Source organism: Dromiciops gliroides, chromosome 2, assembly GCF_019393635.1.
Source record: "Dromiciops gliroides isolate mDroGli1 chromosome 2, mDroGli1.pri, whole genome shotgun sequence".
Lineage (NCBI taxonomy): Eukaryota > Metazoa > Chordata > Mammalia > Microbiotheria > Microbiotheriidae > Dromiciops > Dromiciops gliroides.
The window spans coordinates 443,648,260-443,675,389 of NC_057862.1; the positions used below are offsets into that span (position 1 = coordinate 443,648,260).

The window sequence follows — 27,130 nt, forward strand, 5'->3', positions numbered from 1 at the left end:
TGCAAAGGTACTTTGCTTATGTTAATGGTATAAATGCACTAATGGTCACAGTTATTAACTGAGTTTGCATCAGTGGATGCTTGGATGGGACTCCAAATGAAAATGATGATGTTGGTCTTTTTTAAAATGAACAGTAGATGGAAGATGAACCATGGACAACATTAACAGGAGACAATGTGGCTCAATGGCTAGAAAGCTGGATTAGAGTCAAGAAAATGTGGGGTTAAATCCCAGCTTTGCCACTCACTAGTTATGTGACCATAGACAGGTCATTGAATCTCCAGGAGCCTCAGCTTCCTCGTCTGTAAAATGGGAATAGCAATACTTGTAGTAACTACTTCAAGTGAAATAAAGTATGTAAAGCCCCATGTGAACTTTAAATGCTAAGTATTACTAATGCAATGGCTCCTGATTTCATTGCCCTACCTCTGCAATTAATGGTGATGGGACATTGCAAAGAAGATGGGCCCCTTCTTTCTCATTGTCACTCCCAACTCTACTCCTCAAACCTTGTCTCCTGCCATTGCAGTGTGCTGGATGAATTGTGCTTGCTTTATCATTTGGATAGTTATCAGCAGTGGGCCCTTCTTCTCTGACAGGGAGCTTATAATTAATTCTGCTTCCTGGGACTACATCTTTATGGTGGGAAGACAGTGAAAAGGTACCAGTGTAATTCATCTGCATGGGCAGAAGGAGAGGACGAAAATCAACTACACTATCAAGTACTTGTTAGAAGGTCTGCTTGTCTGAGTAAGGTAGAGCAGGAAGTTGCTTATGTACCATGATTTGACAGAAAGGTCCCCTTTACCTTTCTCTATCTGTCACACAGACCACAATGAAAGTTTCCTTTCTTTGGACATTTTCTCTTGCTAAAATACAACTACCCCATTGGAAGCGTAACATATTAGGCTGTTATCAGTCATTAACACCCCAGTGTGGATGAATATTTGTCAGATCCTTTCTCTTGACAGCCAGCTGCAGGTCTTGAGAGACAGGATAGAAGGATGACTTTGGAATTCAGGGATGCCCCAGGAAAGATAGGCCTAAGCTGAAACCTATAGGAATCAGGCAAGGGGTACTCAGCAATAATGAGAGAGCAGCCCATTATTGGGATAGCTATGCTGAAAGGCAAGATGGAAAGTTTTACTAACCTTAAAAAGCTTGACTGGGCCTTATCCTACACATTTTGCTGACTTTTTCTTTCTAAATGATCAATGCCATGAGTGCCTTCCAAGTGCCCTTTAACACGTTTTGTTTATTCTGCTTCATACAAGTCAGAGATAATTGTACCATCCCCCTAGATATGTTGTCTCTCTCTGTTAGAATATGCGTTCCCCGAAGGCAGGGACCATTTTTACTTTTATATTTGTATCACCAGTATCTAGCACAGTGTTTGGCACATAATGAGCACTTTTTTATTCTTTCACTCAAAAATTCATTCATAATGTGCTAATATTTCCATGGGTTTTGAATTGTCCTAAATGAATTTCAGTCCTTAGACAGATGAGCTAATCGGTTAGTCAGTAACCATTTATTAAGGGCCTACTCTGTGCCAGGAACTGTGCTAATTGCTGAGTCAGGTATGCCTAGCTGAGTTATTATAGACTCAGCAAAGAGAGACCTTTAGGTCTAACTTCCATTTCTTCAGCTCAGCTTATGTAGCTGCATCGACATGAATTTTGGAGGCAGCTTTGCCTGAATATGAAAGCCAATCGTGTACATTTTAAAAGCTGCTAAGATAAGCCAATCAAAATAGAATCTTGAGTCTAAGTGTGATGAACAACTCTGATTTTAAAAAGAGATTTTCTATCAGCTGAAAAGCTCTTGAAGCTTCAGGGAAAGTGAGTTTTCAGGAAGAAAGGACTGAAGTTTCAGAGAGAATTATTATCTGAAATAGTAGTAGCTACTCAGGAGTGGCCTAGGCTTGCTGAGTACAGGGGAGGTGATCCATGCTAACAACTGCCACTTCCAAAAAGTTATGAGACATGATTTTTAAAAAAACTGAGACACACATCTGACAGGAGTAACATTTCAGCAAGAAATCAAAGAGCGGGATGATGTAAGCCCTGAAGCCAAGGTCTCTAAGAGAGAAGAGAACAAGAGGGACTTTTCAGGTTGATGAAAGATTCCTTTCTCAGAGCTACCACAATAATTAAAAATTAATCTGTCTCATCTTGAAAAGGTGAATTTAATCAGGCAAATGGCCTCCCTGTGTGGACAGTTAAAAAGGAAAGTGCTGTAAAAATGCTGAACCTGAGGCGATCTGACTAATTATGCAAAGGGAAGCTTTGCAAGGAAATCATGGCATGTGATGACAGGACTTGTGTACAGGCATCTTTAGGATATTGAAAGAAGCTCAGTTTTAGACTGGTGGTGAGGGGGAGAGGGTTGAGGAGAAAAGGAGCTCTGGAGGATGGCAGTCGTCTGGGATCACAGATGCCATCTAAGCCTACTTGTTCATTTTACAGATGAAGAAACTGACACTCAGAAAGGTTAAGCTGACTTATCCAAGGTCACACAAATAGTAAGCATTGGAGGTAGGATTTGAATTCAGGTCCTCTGACTTCAGAGCCAGTTTTCATTCCACTGTACCATACTATGCTACCTTCCTCTTTTGGGGGGTTGTATTAACGAGAGATTTTTTTTTTATGCTGGAGAAAGGCAATTAAATGGATCAGTTTCTCTTTCTGCACACACAGGAGAGAAGAGGATCAATAGCCAGCCATATATTCAGGCCCTCTATCAGAAAGGTGGCAGCATTTCTTGTAGAATGATATGGAAAAAATTTAAAAAAATAGAATGAAATGGGAGAACCTTCTAGTGATCACCTCATAGAAACATTCCAAACCTGGGATTGCTTGAATTTCTGGCAACCTGTCCACGAATAACCTTACCTCAAAGGCCTCATCAGCTCAACCATTTCCCAAACTTTTCAGCCCCAAAGACTAAAATACCACCCTCAGGGCTTATAGAGTACCCCTCTGAGAGGACATTGATTGCTCAGAAACTTAAAATGGAGTTGCTCTGTGTGTGTGTGTGTGTGTGTGTGTGTGTGTGTGTGTATGTGCGTGTGTGTGTGTGTGTGTGTGTGTGTGTGAGAGAGAGAGAGAGAGAGAGAGAGACAGACAGACAGAGACAGAGAGACAGAGAAAAAACAGAGACACAATGACAGAGACATATGGGGAGAGAGACAGAGAGAAGAAGAGAGGGAAGGAAGGAGGGAGAGGGATTTGAGGGCTCCTGCTTATACATATTGATTGTATGTCTCTCTAATACCATAAATTGTAGAGAAGGTGACAATCTGAATTGATAGCTGGAGTTTTCTTGTGTGGAATTTCACTATTTAAATAAAATAACACAGTCTCTATCCATATAGAAAGAAATACACAAACATTAACATATATCCATCTATAGCTGTATTTACACCTATAATTCTATATTAAAATATGTATATGTGTGTTTATATATATTCAAGGATAAGAGAAACCCAACATTGAGTAAAGAGGGCAATAGAGACACCATACCTATAGAAGAGAACAGATTGTTTGAATACCATGCTACTATATTTTGCCAAAGGGTACCACAGTTTTCCTGCCTGCAGCCTGCCATCTCAGCTCTTTAGTTGCAGTGACCAGACCTGAAATAATCCTGCCAGTGCTGAAACAACACATATGTTGTATCTCAAGTACCCCCATTTCTAAATCATTTTTCTTCACATTTTCCTTGGCCCAGTGTACAAAATAATCTTTCTTGTTCAAAGAGTATAAAATAATTTTCTTTCAGATACTCCAGGACGCAGGGGAAATCTCTTTTTCCATCTTGCTAAAAAGATAATCTATTTCCTTTTCTACCCCTTCCCACCCCCTCAGTGGACCATTCACCAGCAGTTTCAGTATGGTTAAGGGGATAACGGAGCTCACTGACTGTGTGCCTTGGTGATGGAATGAGTGGTAACCATGTTGGCACAAGTGACCCCTTGTCTCTGTTGACATTTAATTCTCACTTTCAATGGCTATTAGGATGCCTAAATGCAGCTCCCAGAAACATTGAGGTGACCTGGCCTTTTACTGAGGCTCCTGACACCACAACTTTGGGTCACTGTCTGTCCTCTCTCCTCACCTTCTGTCTATCTCTGTCTTTCTATGTCTATGTCTCTGTCTCTGTCTCTCTCTTCCCAGCCAGCTCCCATGGGTCAATTAGCATGTCATATCACCAACTCTTCATACTGATGAATCCCACTGGCCCTAATCTCTCTAGAGCTTCAGCCTCATATCACCAAATGCCCTTTGAACATATTTCCATAGGCATTTCAAACTCAATGCGTCTAAACCATATTTTTCTTCTCAAACTTCCTCCACCCCCCTTTCCAAATTTCCCATTTTCTGTCAGAGGCACCACCATCCTTTTAGTCACCCAGGTTCACAATCTCATAGTCATCCTAGATTCTTTTTCCTCTATCACCCTACATAGCCAGTAATTTGTAGAATATTGCCATTTCTTGCTAACTAAATCTTCCCTACACCTGTCACCTTTTCTCCACTCACAATCATTACCCTATTTCTGACCTCTTTTCTATTGCTGGCAACAGACTTTTTTTTTTAAGTTTGGCATATGTTGTCTATTTTGATAGAATGTAAGTTCCTAGAGGGCAGGGATGTTTTTTCATCTTTGTCTTTGTATCAGTAGTATATAGCACAGTAGTTGTCACATGGTAAGCGTTTTGCAAACATTTGTTGATGGACAGACTGAGGATAACTTGTTGCTTCAGTCTAGAAATGGGAAGACCTAGCCTGATGGGGCAAAAGAGGAACAACTTAAAACTTTCCCCCAACATGTAGGAAACTAATGCCATTGGTCATGAAATTAACTTTTTCCCTTTTTTTCTTTTTCTTTTCTTTTCTTTTTAAAAATCTTTGTCTTTGTTTTTTCTTTTTTTTTTGGCAGGCAATGAGGGTTAAGTGACTTGCCCAGAGTCACACAACTAGTAAGTGTCAAGTATCTGAAATTGGATTTGAACTCAGGTCCTCTTGAATTCAGGGCTGGTGCTTTATCCACTGCCCCACCTAGCTGCCCCCAAAATTAACTTTTCTTAAGAGTCATATACTAGATTAAGGGGTGAGAGAGATTTCCCCAAGGGAGTTCCAAATGTCTTTTCATGCAGCACTGCTACCTGAGAAGATGGAGCTGCTAGAGATTCAATCCACTCATATGAAAAGGACAAAAATACCCATCTCATTAAAACACAACAATAAGAAATGGCAGACTATGTCCATTTCACGGTCCCTTATATTATGGGGTACTTTTGTCTCTTATGGTGATAATGAGGTACTATTTGGAGGACAATGTTATTATTGTTGTTGCTTGTCCTTTGTTTTTGAAGAGGACCATGACAGATGTCATGGCTTGCAATGAATTGGATTTAAGTGAGGAAGGGCTGTGCAAAGTCACCAGCTTCACTCTCTTCTCTGGGAGCTAGGATGACTGGAGATGGCCTTGGATGTTTCAGGCAATCTGGGGAAAGTGACTTGCCCAGGGTCAAATAGCTGTTAAGTATTAAGTGTCTGAAGCTGGACTTGAACTCATGTCCTCCTGACTCCAGAGCCAATGCTCTATCCACTGAGCCACTTAGCTGCCCCTGGAGGAAAGCATAGCTATTTCTTGTGACATTGTCCCTTCACTTACTTAAGAACTCAATATAGCTCTACTATCCATGAATTTACCTATTTTTTCAAACTATACAATCTCTCAAAGGCATGACTTTTATAAATTTACTCTGCAATGTGCAGAATGCTATGGCCTTTTTAAAAATCATAAAATTATCTCCTCTGAGCTTTGGATTGTGGAGTGTTAGTTCTAGTATCTCTAAATTGCTGACCAACTCTGTATCCTCCCTGTCCATCCATCTTCATGATTTTCCAGAATTGAATCTGATTTGCTGTCAGTCTTCCCCTTCCTACTTGACCCCTAAGATCTGAAATATTGATCTTGGAGCCCTGGAGATCTCTGAGCTAGGTACTTGAGTAGGATAAGCAGAAAGTCAGATTCCTGAGCTATGGGAAAAGAACAGTCAAGCCTGGGAGGCTCATGAGATTTGCTATAATGTAAGGGGCTGGAACGTGTGCTGTCAATAACCTGAGCTCCCCTTTTACACCTAGGCTCTGACAATGCTAACAAAAGACATAGGTGTTTTAAAAGGCAGTCTCTGTCTCCACTACATCATGATGCACAGTCCAGAAACCCATCACACACTGGGATCACTAAAGAGAATCACTGCATCCTCAGACCCAGCATGACAGGGGGCTGGAGGGATCTTCTGTTCAGCACCATATGGTGGAAGCAAGGTTAAGTCAGATGATTAATATGGCATTGGCAGTGCTGATGACTCAGAATTTAATCTCCTCTAAAAGTTAAGGTAGTTGCCTCAAAACAATAGAGGTGAAAATGATATTAGAGAGAAAACCATCCAATCCTCTTACTTTACAAATAAGGAAACTGAGGCCTATAGAGGGAAAGTCACATCTAAGATCTAGAAGTTAATCAATGAGACATAGTTGGATCTCAAGGCCAGTGGTCTTTTGATTTTGCTAGAAGGTCACACTCCATGGTAAAGCATCCATCTGCCCCTTTAAACAAAGGCCCTGAGGGACTTTTTAAAAAAAATCCCCTTCAACTGTTCCAGGGAATAATCTCTGAGACTGAACACATTGTAGATTTCCTTTCAGAGATGACTTTTCTGCTGTCAAAGAGACATTTAAGAGGAAATGAAAAGGCTATAGGATGAATATCTAGGAATGGGAGAAAATGGAGAAAGACAATGGATTTACAGCTTTAGAGAAAGGGATTTAATCAGAATGTAAGGATACAAGGAATGATTGATGAGGTACATGGTCTCTCTCGATCAAAGATGAGGCAAGAATCATAGAAAGGCTGGAAGCTAGAGCTGGCAGTAATTTTAGAGACCATTAGTCCAACTCCTTTATGAGAAAACTGAGTTCTGAATAAGGAAAAGACTTGTTCAGGGTCAAACTGTGGGACAGCAGCAGAGGTGAAATTAGAAACCAACTTTCCCAATTCCTATGCCACATTGCTTTTTATCATAGCTTGTCATATGCTTACATGGTAGGAGGCCCGTTCTTCTCTATCCATGGGTCTAGTTACATACATCCGACCTGACATAGAGTCAATACTGAAGACTTCCATGGGTGGTTGGTCAGCCCCAACTCCAGTAATGCTGTATCGGATGGGAATATCATTATCTTTGTCAGATCGAATCTGAAAGATAAAAGTAAACAGGAAGATGTAAACGTGGGAATGAGACAGGAAGCAGCATCTTTTTTAAAAAAATAATTTATTTTTATTTTCAATTCAAAATTCTCTTGCTCCTTCTATCTCTCCCCTGTCCATAGAGGCTGCAAGAAATTTGACACACATTCATTATACATATGAAGTCATGCAAAAAAAAAAACTATGTTGCAAAAAACCCCCACAACAATTGAAATAAAGTGAAAAAATATGTTTCAGTTTGTACTCAGAGTCTAGCAATTCTCTCTCTGGAGATGTATAGCATTTTTCACCATGAATCCTTTGGAATTGTTGTGGATCATTGTATTGATCAGAGTAGCTAAGTCTTTCACAGCTGATTATCGGTACATTATTGCTGTTACTATGTACAGTGTTCTCCTAGTTCTGCTCACTTCACTTAGCATCAGCTCATACAAGACTTTCAAGGTTTTTCCGCATCTATCTCCTTCATCATTTCTAATAGCACAAGCATATACTACAAGTTGTTCAGTCATTCCTCAGTTAATGGGGATCACCTCAGTTTCCAATTCTTTGCACCACAAAAACAGCTGCTATAAATATTTTTGTATGTATGTATCCTTTCTCATATCTCTTTGGGGGTACAAACCAAGTAGCAGTATTAATGGGCCAAGGGGTATGCACAGTTTTATAGCCCTTTGGGAACAGTTCTAAATTGTTCTCCAGAATGGTCGGACCAGTTCACAATTCCAGCAACAATGCCTTAGTGAACCTATTTTTCCACATTCCCTCCAGCATTTGTCATTTTCTTTTTCTGTCATGTCAGCCAATTTGATAGGTGTGAGGTGGCATCTAAAATTATTATCTTAGCAGCAATGTCAGCTAAGATTTTCATTTACAGTTTACTCTGAAGATACCAGGGTAAAGCAACCATTAATCAATCAAAAAATAAATTCTTATAGAAGGGACTCTATTAGGCCCAGCCTTTTATACTATGAGAAATACAGAGTATAAGGCATGCTGATCCCATACTTCAAGAGCTTACAGATTAGTTGGGGAGGTGATAAAAGATAATAAAAGATATTTAAATAATAATAACAATATTTATAATTATATTAATATTTATTAAAAATAATATCTAGCAATTATACAGTGCTTTAAAGTTTGCATAGTGCTTTATAAATATTATATCATTTGATCCTCAAAAGCAGGGCTTCTTAAACTTTTTCCACTTGTGACCCCTTCTCACCCAAGAAATTTTTATGTGACCCTGGGTGTACAGGTATATGAAATAGATTATATACATATATATGTATATATATAACCTTTTACTATTGTCAAATTTTTCATGACCCTCCCATTCAGTTATGTGACTGCACAATAGGTTGTGACCCAAAGGTTAAGAAGCTTTGCTCTAAACAATCCAGGAGGTAGGTGCTACTATTGTCTCCATTTTACAGCTGAGGAAACTGAGGCAGACAGGGATTAGTTGACTTGCCCGGGGTCACATAGCTGGTAAGTGTCTGGAGCCATATTTGAATTCTGGTCTTCTTCACTCCAGGCCCTGTACCCTATCCACTGCATCAACTAGCTGCTTCTATGGGCAAGGGCCAATGGTGGGGGTGGAAGTAACTTGCCTAAAGTCATACAGGCAATAAGTAGTAGAACTGAGATTTGCATCCAGGCCATCTGATTCTAAATCCAGTTCTCTTCCCACTATATATATATATATATATATATATATATATATATATATATATATATATATATATATATAGTTCTTCAATTTTATTAAATCAGGCCTAGAGCCACACCACTTTTGATACAAGGGCAAACAATAAAACTGCAACTCACTGTCAAATCATAGCATGTACTAAACTAGCATTTAGATCCCTGAGGCAGGTCTTGACAGAGAAAAGCCCCTAATGCCTGACCTTGCCCACAATGCACAGGAGCCTTGCCTCATACACAAGTTACAGGGGGTTAAATTTAACTGATGACATGTTTTCAAAAAGATATTTTGAAAGGAATGGTCCCTTAAGAATTATACAAATTTTGCAAACATATGCAAGAAAACAAATTCAGGACAGATTTACTCAATGGAAAAATAAAAAACCCTTTAAATCTGAAGGAAATTATCTAATTAGAAGTTTAAAGAAGTTTTTATTTTAATATATTGGAGGCAATTTTCTGAGAGAAAACACAAGGTAGGTTATATGGTAGGCCCCAACCCCCCCACCAGAATAACCACTACTGCTGAAATAGCCTCTCACCAAATCATCTCAATGTAGTTACAGAATCTCAGAAGTAGGATGAACCTCAGAACATAACACACAGAATGCAGTAGGAAAGGACCTTAGAATATAGAATGGTAGTACTGGAAGGGATTTTTGGTGTTCAGTCATTTTCAGTCATGTCCAATTCTTCATGACCCCATGTGGGGTTTTCTTGACAAAGATACAGGGGTGGTTTACCATTTTCTTCTCTAGCTCATTTTACAGATGAGGAAACTGAGTCAAACAGGGTTCAATGACTTGCCCAGAGCCACACAGCTAGGAAGTATCTGAGGCCAGATTTGAACTCAGGAAGATGAGTCTTCCTAACTCCAGGCCTGGCCCTCTATCCATTGTGCCACTTGGATGGGATCTAATGATGCAATACCCATCATATAAAAGCAGACCAGTCCTTAGGGATTCTCTTGCCCCTCCCTTCCATTTTACAATAAAAGAAACTGAGTCCCAAAGAAGGAGACTTGCCCAAAGTTACATTCTTTTCCTGTGACTTTTTTTCCACCCAAGTGACAAACTGTCTGATTAGACTTTATTATCATAGGGCATTTACAGACAGATTTTAACCAGTCACAGGAGCTGACTTTTAAGATTAAAGGAATACTAGGAATGGTTGGTGTCATCATATTGATGCTCACTATCAGACACCCCCTCCTGGGAGGATTAAGGAGAAGAATGAATAAATTCAGTACAACTAGTCAACTCTCAGCTAGATATGGAGCATAAACTCATCATTGTTCACCTCAGAAGGATATAAGTCCATGCCTTTGGGTCTACAAAGATACTTGTGAGCTCCTTAGCAATTCTCTCTTGGTGTGACTCCTTCACTGATGGCATCCCATTAAAGGCAATGCCATAAGGGGAGAAGCCTTGGATCTTTTCTCTGTAAGGTTGATATATGGCTCAGTGAAATTGGCCTCAATAATTTTCTTCTGTGTTTTTTTAAACTTTATTTAGGTGAAGACAATGAATACTCCAAAGTAGTGAGTTTCAAAAAGGGCTAGGAAAGCAAGCCTTTAGGCATCCCAATATTTTGTGTCCCAGCATTTGAGTTTTGAAGCCAGCCCAGTATCCATGCCTGAAGGAGCAAAAGAGACTTCTGGGAATGAACTTTGGGATGCAGCTCAGTGTTAGCTAAGATAAAGATTCATCTGACAATGATGTCATATTCAAATTTGAACTTGATAGGGCCATTGCTATATCAGAAGTTTGAGCCCACTCTCCCCAGAGACTAACATGGTAGAGGAATGAGTATTCACCCAAAGTATTGGAGGGAAATAGTTATACTTTTGTTCTTTTTAAATATGCAAAGTAAATATATAAAAGTAAGAGCAAATAATAATAATAACAAAAAGATGTATGGGAATAGCCTACAATGATGACACAATGAGGGAAAAATTCAGGAATATTAATATGCCACCACATAGTATGCTCCATATTTTCTTCTCAGCCTCATCTGGCCTTTTCCTTTTCACTATCATCACATAATCTTTTCACCACCACAACCAGGCTAGTATGAATAATAATATAATTTTCCAATCCATTTGTCTGTTTAGCTCTTCTAAATACCTTGTCAGAAATGCTAACATGATAAAATTCATAGCTATTATACCCTTCCGCCACCAGAGGTAGGACTGTTTGGGGGAAGGCTTCAATATGCCTTGTACACAGCTCCCTCTTCTTTCTCTTCCCTCCAGGGCCTTTATTCCGCCTCTGGGTCCTGCTGTGTTTTTCACTGGCACAGGCATGATCCTACGTATTCCACCCAAGTATACAGCAGTCACATGCCTAAATCACACCTGCAAATTTGGCCTCATGAGGAGGAGCTTTCGAATGCCTTCCAGATCATCACAGTGAGAGCCAGCCTGTTGCCTTCTGTTATTATTGAATTTACCCTTGGTTCTCTGCCTCCTGCCTTCATTCATGGTCACCTTGCTAATAGTGTTGGTTATCACTAGAAATGACTGGAATTAAGTCTTAATTACACCTCTCGGTGCCACACTGAAGGTCACTGTGTGGTGTCCTCTCCTACAGGAAGAAAATGCAGCCATTTTAGGCCATCAATATTCAAGGGGAAAAAAAAAGCCTGGATGAGCAAACTGAATAACATCCAGGAAATATACTGAAACACATGCGTAAAGTACAATGTGATCCTTTCAGGAAACATAGAAGGAATACATACCTTCCATTCACAGCAGGTTCAGTCTTTCACTTCACTGGGGTTCACTTTCTTCTATATATATGGATTTCTATACATATTTTTCATTAGTGCTGATAAAGAAATACCTGCAAAGTCTTTTTTGTTCAGATAAGGGAAAAAACCCTACTCCACGTGGTCTATGGTGCCCAGAAAATGGATTAGATCAAACTCTATTGAAAAGAAAAGGTAACATAATGACAAATGTCAGAGATCTGAGGTTGGCTGCCTCCCTTCCAATGTTACTGTCACCAACCTCATCACCCCACTCCAGGATTTCATAGATCATAGGATCATAAATCTAGAGATGGAAGAGAGTTCAGAGTCTATCAAGCCTAATCTCTTTATTTTATAGATGAGAAAATTTGGGCCCAGCTTAATGACTTGTTCAAGGTCACGCAGATGGCAAGTGGAAAGGCTGAGATTTTAATTCTGTCCTCTGAATTAAAATTCATCTTTCTTTCTGTTATTTCATAATTTATTTCAATTAAACAAACAGGGGGCAGCTAGGTAGCACAGTGGATAAAGCACTGGCCTTGGATTCAGGAGGACCTGAGTTCAAATCTGACCTTAGACACTTGACACTTAACTAGCTGTGTGACCCTGGGCAAGTCACTTAACCTTCATTGCCCTACAAAAAAACCCCATCAATTAAGCAAACATTAAGTACCTAGTATGTCCAGGGAACTGTGCTAGATCTTGGGGATCCAAAACAAAAATCAAAATGGTCTTTGCACTTAAGAAACATGGTTTTTCCCAAGGGATACAGCCTCCAAAATCATTAATTACCAGACCTTTTAAGAAGGGAGAGGGCATTAAAAAGAAGCTTGGGGTAATCTATTTCTATTTTAGTTGTGAGAAGTGCCCAGAGAGGGCTAAAGGATGTTGGGAGATGAGGTGTTTCCATGGAAATTTCCTGGGGCACCAGGGAGTGAGGCCTGGGATGGGAAGAACAAAACATCAGTAATGAGACATATTAAGGTTGGGAAGGATAAGAGGGAGAAAGGCAAAAAGATGGGCTTTATACATAGCACTGATTCTAGGAAAGGCCAGAAGCAAAGTGGGCTATCTGTATATTGTGGTACTACAGTTAAGATCAGTGAATCTGAGGGCACTGGGAGAACTGATTGTCCAAGGCCAAGGGGAGGAGTGAAGAAAGCTAGATAACAAGCAGGATAAAGAAGGTATCTGAGCTCCAGCAGAGAGCAAATCATGAGATTTGCCTTCCTCAGAGAGCTAAGCACCTGTGTGTCTCTTTAAGTAGGAGAGTAAGTGAAAGTCTGGGCTGTTCCCCTCACCCCCATCTTTTGTTGAGCTCTGAACAACTCCTCTGCACCTCCACCACCCCATTCAGGGGGTAGCAGTATCCAAACAGAGGTGTTTCAATATGCTTATCAAGGTATGGCCTTCTTGAGGCTTGGGATAGAGATGGGTAGTTGATGATAGTTGCAAAGATGCATGGTGGTATACTCTATGTACTAACATTATGTTCTTGGGGGCCAAACAATTTTTTAAATGAGGAAAATTAATTGCAACCCTCTTAGAATAATCACATTTTAAAGCAGAATCTTTTTGCCAGATAATCACCTTGAATTCTGACCATCATACTTCACCAGCCTAATTCTCCAGTGACTATTCAGAGAATCTTTTAGAAATATGGAAAGGCATTAGGCGACTGTTATGTGGGGTTTGCATATGCAGTCGATCTACAGAGTCTCTCACAGAATGCTATGAATTCTCCCATAGTTTACCATATTAAAAAGAAATACTGTGCGAGAGAATTCACCCAGATCAGGGGAGAGCAGTTTTCCCCTTGATTTGTGTCTGGAAAATGAGAAAAAACATATCACCAGCATATGATGGAGCTATGAATAAAGAACACACACACATTTCAATCGCTTAGCTCACTTTTTATGATGCAATGGAGAATGATGCTTTTTTGCATTTGTTATTAAAGGACAGAACAGATGGTAAAAGGTTAGTTTAAAGTGATGTCTTCATTAAAATAACTTACGATGCCCAGCAATTGTGCTCATCCAGGGATTTTGGCTCTGAATCCAACATGAAGCTTTCATCCCCAGGAATACACAGGATGAAATACAGAATTTTGGAAAACTCTGCCCAAAGGAGGAGATATTTGCCTAATTTAAAATGAACTTGAAGATTGAGGAAAGTTACAATTTTAAATTTTTACTTACGTGACAGTCTTCCTTTTAGGAAAAACAATATTCCCCTTTGCACAATACTCAGTGGGAGCTATGAGCCAAATTAAAAAAAAAAAAAAATTTTAAAAGGTACATGTCTGGGGCAGCTAGGTGGCACAGTGGATAGAGCACCGGCCCTGGAGTCAGTAGTACCTGAGTTCAAATCCGGCCTCAGACACTTAACACTAACTAGCTGTGTGACCCTGGGCAAGTCACTTAACCCCAATTGCCTCACTAAAAAAGAACAAAAACCCCCCCAAACAACCCCAAAAAACAACAACAACAACAAAGCTACATGTCCATATTCCAGGTGAAATTACAGAATGTCAAAGCAGAAAGTGGATTTTGGGATTGTATAATCCAAGCTGCTCATTAAAGAAAAAAATGTAAAGCTTATTGGCAACTTTTTTTTTTTCTTAAGACATTTCCAGATATACTCTTTGCTCTTACTTCCACAATTACCATCCCATGGTAATAAAGAAAAATAATCAAAATAGTTAAGCAAAAACACTTGACATAGCAACCATGATTGACAAGCATAATCAGCATTCCATTCCCATAGTCCCCAACACCTCCAAAGAAAGAAGAGTGTTGGAAGAATTTATAACCAAATAAGAGATGGAGAGCATTATGGGATATAAAATGAATAATTTTGATTACATTAAATTACAAAGAGGTTGCACAAACAAAACCAACATAGTCTATGTTAGAAGGAAGACATGAAACTGGAAAGAACTATACAACAAGTTTCTCTGATAAAGGCCTCATTATTCAAATATATAGAGAATTAACTCAAACTTATAATATGTGTCATTCCCCAATTGATAAATGGTAAAACGATATGAACAGGCAATTTACAGAAAAAAAATCAAAACAAATCACTTAACCTTAATTTACCACAGTTTCCTCATTGTTAAAATGGGAATAGCAGCTACCTCCTAGGGTTGCTGTCAGGACAAAATGAAATAATAATTGTAAAGCTTGTCTGGCACATAGTAAGTACTATATAAAAGTTGGCTATCATTATTATTTTTGTTATGAAGCAATAATATTACATTATATGCATGTACCACAATTTGTTAAAGTATTCTTTGATTGATGAGAAATCAATTTGTTTCTAGTTTTTTGCTACCAAAAGTTAAGGTTGTCATTGTACAAATGAAGAAACTGAGGCCCAAGTTGCCTATTTCCATTGCATTACCCCTCCAAAAAGGACAAAGCTTTGAAAAGGAAGATTGTATCAGATAATCCATCCTTTTGTCAAAACTTATGATAGCATGAGATTTCTTTTTTTATGAAGACTGTCTCTGGCTTTTAATATCTATATTACCCCTATAGCTTTCATCTTTGCCTCAGTGCCCAGATCTCAGCATTCCCAAGAAACTATTGTTCTTGACAGCCTCTTGAGCCATTCAGAAACCAAAGTAATCTCCCCAAATGAAAGGATAAAATCCATTTGTCTTAGAAAAGCTTTTATATCCTGAACTCAAGTAGAGTGGAGAGAATACTAAAGGACATAGGTTCTAATCCCATTTCTGATGTTGGCTACCTATATGATCTTAGATAAGTCTCTTAACCACCTTTGGCTTCAGTTTTCTCACATAAGATGAAGGGGTATCTAGGTCCCTTCCAGCTCGAGATCTGTGATTCTATAATTGTATAAGCAAATAAAGGGATATAATAATAGTCCCAATCTGACCTTCAGCCTCTTTCACTACCCTTTACTTCCAACTATACAACCTTTTATGACCTTAATAGAAACTAGAACCAAAGGTTCACATACAGTGGTGGTTGGAAACTTCTCTGAGAGATTCAGACTGGAATTAGCTCCCCAAGAGGAAAACCTGAAACAACAATTTGCTTGAACATAAAATCCCTATAGAAAAGCTTGACCCAATGGGTTTCTTTAAAAGCAACAGAAAGCAAGAGATGCAATATTGTTGCCAATAATGCTATCAAAAAGCAAAGAAAGAACTGTTGAAATATTGAATTACTTCAAACTTTGAGCATATTTGACAAAAGGAGTAAAGAAAAGCTGATTTTAAATAAGGTTTCAGGCTGCTAGTGTTTATGTCATTTTTGGCCGATTATAACAAGATCATAAGAAGGCACAATTATTAGGAGGTGAAAAAGAGAGGCTGGAAGTTAAGACCTCTGTTGCCATTTCTGGTGGGGTAGCCATTTATTGGTCATCTCTCTTCCCTTCCTGAAGTTCAATCTTTTTATCTGAAATACAAGAATGAATGTTCTGCCAAGAAGACAAGTGAGATGCTTTTATTTTCATACAATGGATTGGATTTCTGGATGAATTTCATAACGATCAGAAAAGGACTTTTTCAAAGACAGTTACTGATAATACAATGAGAGAGTCATGCCTCTGTTAGAGTTTGTGCTAGAGATATGGTATAATCTCATGGATAAAGTGCTGGTCTTGGAGCTAGGAAGACCTGGATTCAAATCTCCCCATAAAGATTTATTAGCTGTGTTACTTTAGGTAAATTATTTAATATCTCTGTGCCTCAGTTCTTTATCTGTAAATTGAAGGTGGACGGGTCAATGTCCTCTAAGGTCTATTCCAGTTCTAAGCCTATGAATCTTTGGGATTCTTTCAATCCCAACATTTTACATTCCTATGAACATGCCAATACTCCTTTATAAGGACAAGGGAAAAAAAAGATAGAGGGTATCAAGCTATAATAATGTAATTTTATGTCAATCAAGACATCTTGTAAGGTATGCTGCAAAGAAACTATTTTATTCTTTTCAGCTATCATGGCCTATTAGGATAACTTTCTTTTAATATTTTACCCTCATTATGGCCCAGGGGTAGGATGATTACTTCACAGGGACACATTTTTCACCTTTGTCAGGGTGACTGTCATTTGTCAGGGTGACTGTCATTTTACAATGACTCTTATTATTTTTCCACATAGGCTCAAAGTCAAGGTCTCCTTGATAGTTGCCTCACATTTGTTCTCTGTCCTACCTGGCCCTGACCCTGTTGTAGCCTGTGGATCACACTTGGATTCCTATTAGTTATCGACATGTATAACTACTTGCCTTGCTTTGTCTCTCTGACATCTGTGTTATCCAGGCCCACCTGCCTGTTTCTAAACTGCTGATTTATTGTGACCTTTGGTAGCTAAGCCCTAACTTCATACTTGCTTCTTTGGTTTCTGACTTGCCATTTGGCCCTGACCTTCAGTTTATATAGGTATTCTGATTATGCTGGGTTGCTGCCCCACTGCCTCAGAAAGACTTCACCATATGCTTTGATCTCCTCCCCTGTCTTTCTGTTTGCTATCCACCTCAAGGTCTTGAGACCTATATTCCCAGAATTTAAGCTACAAAGAGGGACCAAAGCATTGCTTTATGCAAATCATAAAACACCTGCTGAGGGGTTCAATAATGCTTCTGAGGACTACTCAAGTGGGTAGCAAGTGGGCGTAAAGGGAGAAGGCAAAAGAAATGAATGCAAGAAACAAAGGAATGGGAAAGAAATGAAGAGAATCATAGGATAGCAAAACTGAACTGCTCTGCACACAGTAGACACTTACATATTTATTGAATTTGGATCCCAGAATGCTACAGTTGAAAGACACCTACCTTAAAGCAAGGTTCTTAACCTGGGATCTGTAAATTTGTCTTTTTAAAATATATGCATTAAAAAAATTTATTTATCTATTTATCTACTTATTTATTTGTTTATTTGTTTTTGTTTGTTTTTTTTGTGGGTCAGTGAGGGTTAAGTGACTTGCCCAGAGTCACACAGCTAGTTAAATATCAAGTGTCTGAGGTCGGATTTGAACTCAGGTTCTCCTGAAATTTAGGGCTGGTGCATTATCCACTGTGCCACCTAGCTGCTCCTAATATATACATTTTTAATAACTGTATTCCAACATAATTGGCTTCCTTTATAATCTTATGTATTTGATTTTATGCATTTAAAAACATTCTGAGAACTGAGTTCATAAATTTCACCACACTGTCAAAGGGAGTCTGTGACAAAAATGGGTTAAAAACCCTTGCTTTAAAGGTCATTTAATCTAAATCTTTCCTTTTACTCTGAAAAAAACCCTAAACACCTCACTGAGTACTAGTAAGGGAAAGAGATCTATTTAAGATTGTATATATAGAAAGACAATAGAAAGAATAAAAGGGAAAAAAGAGAAGAAGTTGGAAAGTGATCTCTGTTCTGTTTTGTTTTTTTTTAACTTATATGTAACCCTCATTAGCAAAGATGAGGGATTGTGGAAGTGTGCACTTTCTCAACCTTCTATATTTAGCTGCCCACAGACCATGTTTTACTTCCTGTATGATCACACCATCCAGCTGGGCCATATTGCCATCTCTTCTGTAGTCTTTGCCTTACTTCTCACCAGAATGAGCCCTTCCACATAGAATCTATGCCTCTGGCCAAGGGAAAGTTAATCTTGTCACTTTTGGAACTCTTGCCCTGAGGCCAAACAGTTCTAATTGAGGACTGAGTACTTAAGTATCTATATACCTCCTCTTCACCTCTCAAATTTCCACTTCTTGCTCTGGGCACAATAGCCAAATAACTGTACCATTGCTTCTAGAAATGGTGGATTAAATGGTTGACTTCCCTGTGAATTTATTCCTAGATGGTACAGTGGTTAGAGCACTGGCCCTGGAGTCAGGAGAACCTGAGCTTCAAATCTCACTTCAGACACTTACTAGCTGTGTGATCCTTAGCAAGTCACTGAATCACAATTGTCTTAAACATCTGAGGCCATCTCCAGTTTTTCTGATATATATCTTGCTACTGGACCCAGATGGCTCTGGAGGAGAGAGTGGGGTTGGTGATCTTACACAGTCCTTGCTCAGTTAAATACAATTCAGTGCAAGTCATGACATCACCCCAATGTCATGCTCCTCTGAATGAAAGATCATCAACATCATCATCCTTGTTGTCAACAACAACAACAACAACAACAACAACATTCCTAGGACTCCCTTAATAAAAATTCCCTCGGGTCACAAGTTCCTTGTGGTCTATCACATTCTCACTTTTTCCATTTGTACCCATAATGCAAAGTCCTGTATTTGACACAAACTGCCTAATAAATGCTTTTTCATTCATCCATTCTAAATTTTAGAGCTAGGAAGGACTCTACATGTTATCTAGTCCAACCCCCTCATTCCCATTTTGCAGATGAGAAAATGGCATCCCCAAAAATGGATTGCTCAAGGTCACATAATTGCTAAGAGAGAGTGGGGTTGGGGGCAGCTTGGTGGCACAGTGAATAAAGCACCAGCCCTGGATTCAGAAGGACCTGAGTTCAAATCCTGCCTCAGACACTTGACACGTACTAGCTGTGTGACCCTGGGAAAATCGCTTAACTCTCATTGTCCCATAAAAAAGGGAAAAAAAAAGAAAGGAAAAAAGAGAAAGAGTGGGCTTTAAAGCTCAGGTCCTGTCACTCCAAAACTGAATATTTTTTCTATTGTGCCACCAAGATAGCTTGAGACTTGTTAGTTCAGGGGTCAGGGAATAGGGTCAATAAAGGTAGAGTAAAGGCTTAATCTCTAGAGGGGCTGGTTAGTTAAAAAGAAAAAAAATGCCGAGCTTCTTTAACAAAAGGCAACTTAAGTGGTCTAGTGGATAGAGGGCTGGCCTTGGAGTCAGGAAGAGTTCAAATTTAGCCTCAGACACTTACCAGCCTTGTGACACTGTGCAAGTCACTTAACCTCTTTCTGCCCCAGTTCCCTCATCTGTAAAATGAGGATAATAACAGCAACTACTTCCCAGATTAGTTGTGAGGATAAAACAAGATGATATTTGTAAAGCAGCTTACAAACTTTAAAGTGTTATATAAATACTATTATTCTTATTCTTATTGTTGCCTTTAATCCTAAAGGGAAATAGGCTCAGTATAGTCCATCCCCAGCCTTGAAAGTACAGCTCAAACCACATATCCCAGAAATAAAACTTCTCACTAAAGTACTTGGCACCATCAAATGGTTCAGCCTCAAAAACAAATCATCATCATCATCATAATAACCTTCTTCTTCTTCTTCTTCTTCTTCTTCTTCTTCTTCTTCTTCTCCTTCTCCTCCTCCTCCTCCTTCTTCTTCTTCTTTGCAAGGCAGTGAGGGTTAAGTGACTTGCCCAGGATCACACAGCTAATAAGTGTCAAGTGTCTGAGGTCGGATTTTAACTCAGGTCCTCCTGAACCCAGGGCCAGTGCTTTAGCCACTGTACCATCTAGCTGCCCCCAGATTTTTTCTTCTTAATGCACATGACAATAAAGAAGATACATTGCTGTTTGATTTGCTGCTATACCTTGAGGACCACTAGACCTTCCCATATGACTTTATAGTTGTATGTAGTCTCTCCCTATTTTGAAATGTGAGCTCCTTGAGAACAGGGACTGACTTGTCTTTCTGTTAATATCCTTAGTATTTAACATAGTACCTTGCACATAGTAATCCGTTAATCAAGCGAATACTTTAAAATTCATTCATTCATACTGCTGCCTACATACTATATGTACATATTCATATTACATACACACATCCATTCATCTACCCAACCATCTATCCATACACACATAAAATGAAATATTCATCTACAAAAGTTGGTATGCTATTTCATTTATACAAGACTTCTGGGCTTGGGGCTTTCGTCTGAACATTGCCATGCTATTTCCTTCCTTGCATAATGGAGAAAGGATGCCAGCACACACCAGATTGTTTTCTTGTGCTGGTTTCTAAGCACTACTGGAGAAAAAAAATCTTCATAAAAATGAAATTGCTTATGTAGAATAGTCAAGACAGTGAGGTTAAATCCAGGAGAGTTTAGAGTGAAAGAGTGGAAGATTGGAACATATCAAGTTAGATAGGGACAGGGACAGAACTAGACTTGGGATTTCATTTGTATAGGGAACTTTTAGGCAAGGAAACTTCCTCTACTAATAACACAGGTCACCAACTTCTCTGCGCCTTAGCCTTAAACAGTTGCTTAGAGCACTAAGACAAGTGTCTTGTCCAGGGTAATACATCCTGGATGTGTCAGAATCCATATCTCTTCCTGGATTGAAGGCTCTCTCTATCCAATATGCCTCAATAGAAAGAACACTAAATTTGGAGTCAGAAGACCTAAGCACGTTTTAGCTCCTCTGCTAGTTACTTGTCTAATTTTGGGTAGGCCCTTTATCCTTTCCAGGTCTATTACTTCATCCATAAAACCAAAGGGTTAACTAGATGAGGGCCAAGGTTCATTCTAACTCCTAATCTTCTGATGCTGGGGCAATCTAGTATTCATTCATCCAGATCATATTGATGAAACCTAGCCAACTCTCTCTATTATAAAGGTCTTGAATGAATTTGATCTAAGTAGGTCTTCCTATATAAATATCCTTATCATCACCCAAAAGAAACTTCAATTTATTATTCATTCAGAAGCTGGCATGAGACCCAAAAATTTCAGTCATCTGGTGCCTACTCTGAGAAGTCGCTTAAGGTAACAGGGAAGAGGAAGTCTCTAAATGCTGTTAAGTGGGGAAAAGACAAAAAACATCCGATATAAATTAGAGTGTCCACAGAACAACCTACCAACAAAATATATGCCTTATTTTATTTTAACCAAGTGCTATAATAATAACAATTATCCTTCATATAAAGCTTTAATATTTGCAAAGGGCTTTATAGATACTATCTCATTGGAACTTTGTAGCAACCCTGTGAGGTAGGTGTTATTATTACTCCCATTTTATAGATGAGGAAGCTGAGGCCAATAATTTAAATGGCTTGCCCAAAGTCACAAAGTTAGTAAACATCTGAGGTAAAAGAATTGGAACTTGTCTTCCTGACTCTGTCAAGTACTCTATATACCTTGCCACCCATCTGGGTAATGTAAAAGATATCTCTAACTCAATATTCCCTACCAGGCAAATCCTCTACAAATATATTCATGATTTTCATTAGTATTCATGGGACTTTGAGGGTTTTCCCATGATTTATAAAACTCACAGTAATTGTGAATGGTAATGTATAATGGTTCCAATGTTATACAACAAACGCCTTTCATATTACATCCTTGGGTTTTCTGCTCATTACCAGAACCTAATTGAAAATAATTGAAGACTGGATTTCATCATGCATAGAAAGTGTTTCATAAGGCATGAGAAACATAAACATCCTTAAACCCTTTAAAGTAGGATGCTTTAGAATCAGATATGACTCTCCAGAATATATATGCCCATTGTATCTCCCTAAAGTTTGGCTCATTAATTTGAGCGGAAATATCATATTGTAACTACATCTTACCATTTACACGATTCTGGGGCAAAGTGCTTTCAAAATACACTTTATGGTGTGTTTAAAGTGATTCATGTGTTACAAGAGAAAAAACAACAACAACATAGGGTGAGAGTAAGTTGGATTGCTTTCAGAAAACTGCAATGTGAATTACCTCAAATTTCTCCCAGAAACAAAGGGGTATGTTTTAATATCAATATGGAAATTATGTTTTTTTTATTGTAAGACATGGAATATGTTCTTCTAAAAAACTGAAAATTATTATCATGCAGAGGGCAATGGTGAGTGTGATGAGGCTGCCACACAGTAAGTGATGAACTTTAAAGAGCAGCAGAAATAAAAGATGTCATCAGAGAGAAAATTTAGGCTTGATATTTGAAGAGAAAAATAACTCTAATAATAAGAAAAAAAATAAAGTGATTCATGAACCTCTCAGCTACTATTTCATAATCTTTTCCAACATCAATTAAATTTTGGTTTTAATACAAACTGAGGTTGAGTTTTCTAAAATTTGACTTCAATATGAACCTCCAAAAATTCGGAGACCAGAACAATGTGGATCAGAGGTAAAGTATTTGAATGTACTAGAGTGAGAAGTCAGTCATTGCGAGTAATATCTGGCTATAGAACAAAATACTAAGAAAGATGGAATCCTTTGAAAGTCTGAAGATATTTAGAGAGGAATCAGCCAGCTCTGGAATGTAACAATGAATTTTTAGATGTCAAAGAAAATATTAGACCTTGAGAAGGAAAAGGATATACTGCCATCCTTTAGTAGAAGGGGACATCAGCTTTGGCTGGCTGAGGCAAACCAAGAACATTCCAGTCTTTCATAGAGTTCAGACAAAGAAAACCATGCCAAGGAATAAGGCAAAGCACTTTGGAAGACGTCATTGCCTCAACTTGTCCAAGATGGAGCATAAAGAACATGATGATCTATTGAATTAAGTGTTTCTTTCTTGTGTCCATACCTGATTGCTTAGCCAGCTGTCTTGGTGACTATTTTGAAATTAACCAAAATATTGACTCTCAAGTCTTGGCTGAAAATTTTTACTTCATGAATATTTAATATCTTGGTGTCTTCCTCCCACCCTCAGTAGGTGCCTCCCACTGCATTTTTTATTTTATTTTTGTTAACATCACAGGACAACAGTCTGGCAGACATCATTGTGGCTTTTTATCCCAACTGCCACAGATATGGGATTTAATCTACATATTTACGGACTTGTTCAACATGGGCACAGTTGTCTGTGTGTCCATATGCTCTGCTTGTGTTGTTCTGTCTGAAACAAAAAGATTGAATGGGTAAACATTGGCTCTCTGTAATTGGCTTGGCACGGATCCCAACATAGCATCATGAGCAGAAATGTGCTTAATCAATGCTAGGAGCAGGAGGAGGGGGATGGCTTTAGGGTGGGAGCTCAATAAAAACTGGTTGATTGATAACTCTGTTTACAGAGCATAAGAAACTGAAAAATATGGAAATCTAAAAGGGGAAAATTTGCTCTTCTGATTTTTCCGTCTACTTAAATCCTACTCCTTCAAAGTCCCAGTCAAGTGTCTCCTCCTTCATAAAGTCTTCCTTGACTGTGAGGGCCCACAGCCATTCCTTTCCCTCTGGACTTTTATTGCCTGCAGTATATATACCACTCAGATGGCACTTTTCCTATATTGTCTTGGATTGTTGTTGAACTATTCCATGCATGTGTGACTCCAACAAATCCAAGTAAATGTTTTAAAAGTACCCTAAGAAACATTTAGTTGGATTTGTTGAAGTGCCTAGGGAACTTCAGTACAGAGCACTATGCTAGACACTGGGGAAGATATACAGTTTTGAAGAACATGGCTCCTGCCACCATGGGACTTACTCTGTAATAGAATGACATATATCCAGATAGCTATAATACCAAATTAAAAAAAAATATGGTAAGGATATGAAAGTTGCAAAAGAAAGTGCCATACTGGATACACATGGGAATGATGCTTTTCCAAAAAGCACATAAAGTAAGGTTTCATGAGGAAGACATCATTAAGTTAAGTTTGAAAGGAAAGGGATTTAACAGATGAAGAGAGATTAATAGGATGGTCCAGGTGTTCACTGAAGAATGAGCAAATTCACAGAGGTAGGAAAGAAGAGGACATGCTTAAGGGACAGAGAATAACATTTTAGCCCAAATGTATTATGTATGGAAGGGTACAAGGCTAAATAAAGTTTAGTAGCTTGCATAGTAGTAGATTATGAAAAAGTTTAAATTTGAGGCAAAGGAATGTGAGCTTTATTTGGTAAGTAAAAGGGAACCATTGAAGACTTTTGAGTAGAAGGTGACATGGACAAGCATAAAGAAGGATTAGTCAGATACTGGCATGCAGGATTCATTAGAGAAGAGGACAGAGAAGTGATACCCATTAGGACACTACTGCAATAGTCTAGGCAATTGGTAATGTGGTCTTGTACTAGGGTGAATCAGTGGGAACAAATGCCAAGGGTTGCTGACAAAGTAGAACTGATAGGACATGCTAGGCATGAAAGCTGAGGGGGAGGGAAGAGTAAAAAAGTGGTCCCAGTGTGTTCCTAACATGACAGGCTGGGTAGTACTGGTACCCCTGATAGAGATGAATTTGGAGAGAGAGAAGTGTTGATTTCAGCAAAACATAATAAGGCCAGTTATGGAAATGTTGAGTTTGATGTCCTGGTGGAACATCCAGGTGGAGATGTCCTTTAGGCAATTGTAGCTGTAGATCTAAAGCTCAGATCTAAAGCTCTGTCCATACCCAGAGAAAGAAGTGATAAATAGAAGTATGCATAGAATGATTATACACACATATATTTGTTTCTAAATGGTAGCCATTTCTAGGGCAGAAGTGGGAGGGAAGAAAAAAAAAGAAATGAACATAACTATAATATATTTAAAAAGGAATAGTAAGTTGTACACAATATATTTGTAGTTTCATGTGAAATCATCTTTTTACTATACTATGTTATATAAATGCTTATTTTTTCCATAAATTAAAAAAAAGGAGTGGTACCTGGAGATCGAGATCTGAGTGATTTTGATTAGAGGTAGTAGAAGAAGTAAAAAGAGACCCTTAAAGCAAACATTAAGGTAATTCAGTGAATAAGCATTGATTAAGCACTGAGTATGTACCTGGCACTCTGCTAAGCACTGGTGATATAAAAAGAGGCAAAAGACAGTTCTTGGCCTCAAAGAGCTCACCATCTAATGGGGGAAGATAAAACAAATATGTATAAAGAAGCTATCTCTACATACAGTATAAATAGGAAGCAATTGAGAGGGAAAGACAAAATTTAGAGGCATTAGGAAAGGCTTCCTGTAGAAAGTGGAGTTTTAGCTGGGACTTGAACAAAGCCAGGGAAATCAGTAGATGGAGCTGACAAGGGAGAGTGTTCCAAGCATGGCGGACAGCCCATTAAATTGTCTGGAGCCAGATATGGAATGTCTAGCTCCTGAAACAGCACAGGAGCCAGTGTGACTGGATTGAAGAGTACATGGCAGGGAGTAAGGTATAAAAAGACTAGAGAAATAGGAGGAGGTTAGGACGTTAAGGGCTTTGAAGGCCAAATAGGGGATTTTGTATTTGATGCTGTGGGTTATAGGGAACCACTGGAGTTTGCTGAGTAGGGAGTGTGTGTGTGTGTGTGTGTGTGTGTGTGTGTGTGTGTACAAATGTGTGTTTGATGGTTTGACCTGTGCTTTAGGAAAATTACTTTTGCAGCTGAATGGAGGATGGATTAGAGTGGGAAGATACTTGTGGTAGGCAAGTCCACCAGCAAGCTATTGTGCTAACCTCTCCTTTCATACAACACACCAGCAAGCTATTGTAATGGTCCAAGCATGAGGATACTGCACCAGGGTGGTGACAGTATCAGAAGAAATAGGGGTATATTTGAGAGATGTTGCAAAGGTGAAATTCATAGACCTTGGCAAGATATTGGTTATGGGGGATAAGAGAGAATGAGAAGTTGAGAATGACACCTAGCTTGTGAGCCTGTAATAGAGAAAGAACAGTGGTGCCCTTGACGGAAATAGGAAAGTTAGGAAGGAGGTAAGGTTCAGGGGAAAAGATGAGTTCCATTTTGGACAGGTTGAATTTAAGATAGCTATAGTAAAGGGTGGGAAGAGGATGAAGAACCAATGGGGTGGGGTGAAGAGAGGGTTTCACTCTAGGAAGAAAACCAGGAGAGTCTCTGAAGCTAAGGAAAAGGGAGAATACAGTTGGGAAGAGGTAGATCAAAAGACTTATCTCCCTATTTACACTATAAATTCTTTCCTTTATCATTGCCTCTTGGGCATTTACAACAGCATGTGCTATAGGCATCTCAAACTCAGCACAACCAAAGTGGAACTCATCTTTCCCCCAAAACACATCTATTGTCTTAATGTCTCTCAAGGTCATTTCCATCCTACTAGTGATCTAGGTTTGCAATCTCAGAGTCATGCTTAACCTCTCCCTCTCCTTTACGTCAAATATCCAATCCATTCCTAAATCTTGTTGACATTATCTCCACAGCATATCTGGCTTTTGTTCCACTTACACAACCATTATCTTAGTTCAGGCTCTAATCACCTCTTGCCCAGGCTATGGCAATAGCCTCCTAATTGGTCTCTCTGCCTCCAGCCTCTCCCCTCTGGAATCGATCCTCCACACAGCTGTGGGTGATTTTCCTAAGGCACTGATTTGACCATGAAACTCCCCTGCTTTGGAAGCTCTAGTAGTATTTTATTACCTCTTGGATCAAATATAAAGTCTTCTCTTCAGCCTTTAAAGCCTTTGACAATCTGGCTTCCACTGACTTTCAAGGTTTATTATATATCACTCCCCTTCACAAACTTACAGTCAAACTGGCTCACTTGCTGCTCCTCAAGCAAAACATTCCA

General features: G+C 38.9%; 1 protein-coding gene across 2 annotated transcripts in view; it reads right to left on the minus strand.

Moving 5' to 3' along the window:
* Positions 1-27,130, minus strand: part of CDH4 (cadherin 4) — a 1,225,586-nt gene that overhangs the window by 252,196 nt on the left and 946,260 nt on the right. For both annotated transcript variants that reach the window (XM_043984728.1, XM_043984729.1), the window contains exon 5: positions 7,117-7,272. In XM_043984728.1, coding sequence (XP_043840663.1) covers positions 7,117-7,272 — 156 coding nt within the window. The remainder of the gene's footprint in view (positions 1-7,116; positions 7,273-27,130) is intronic.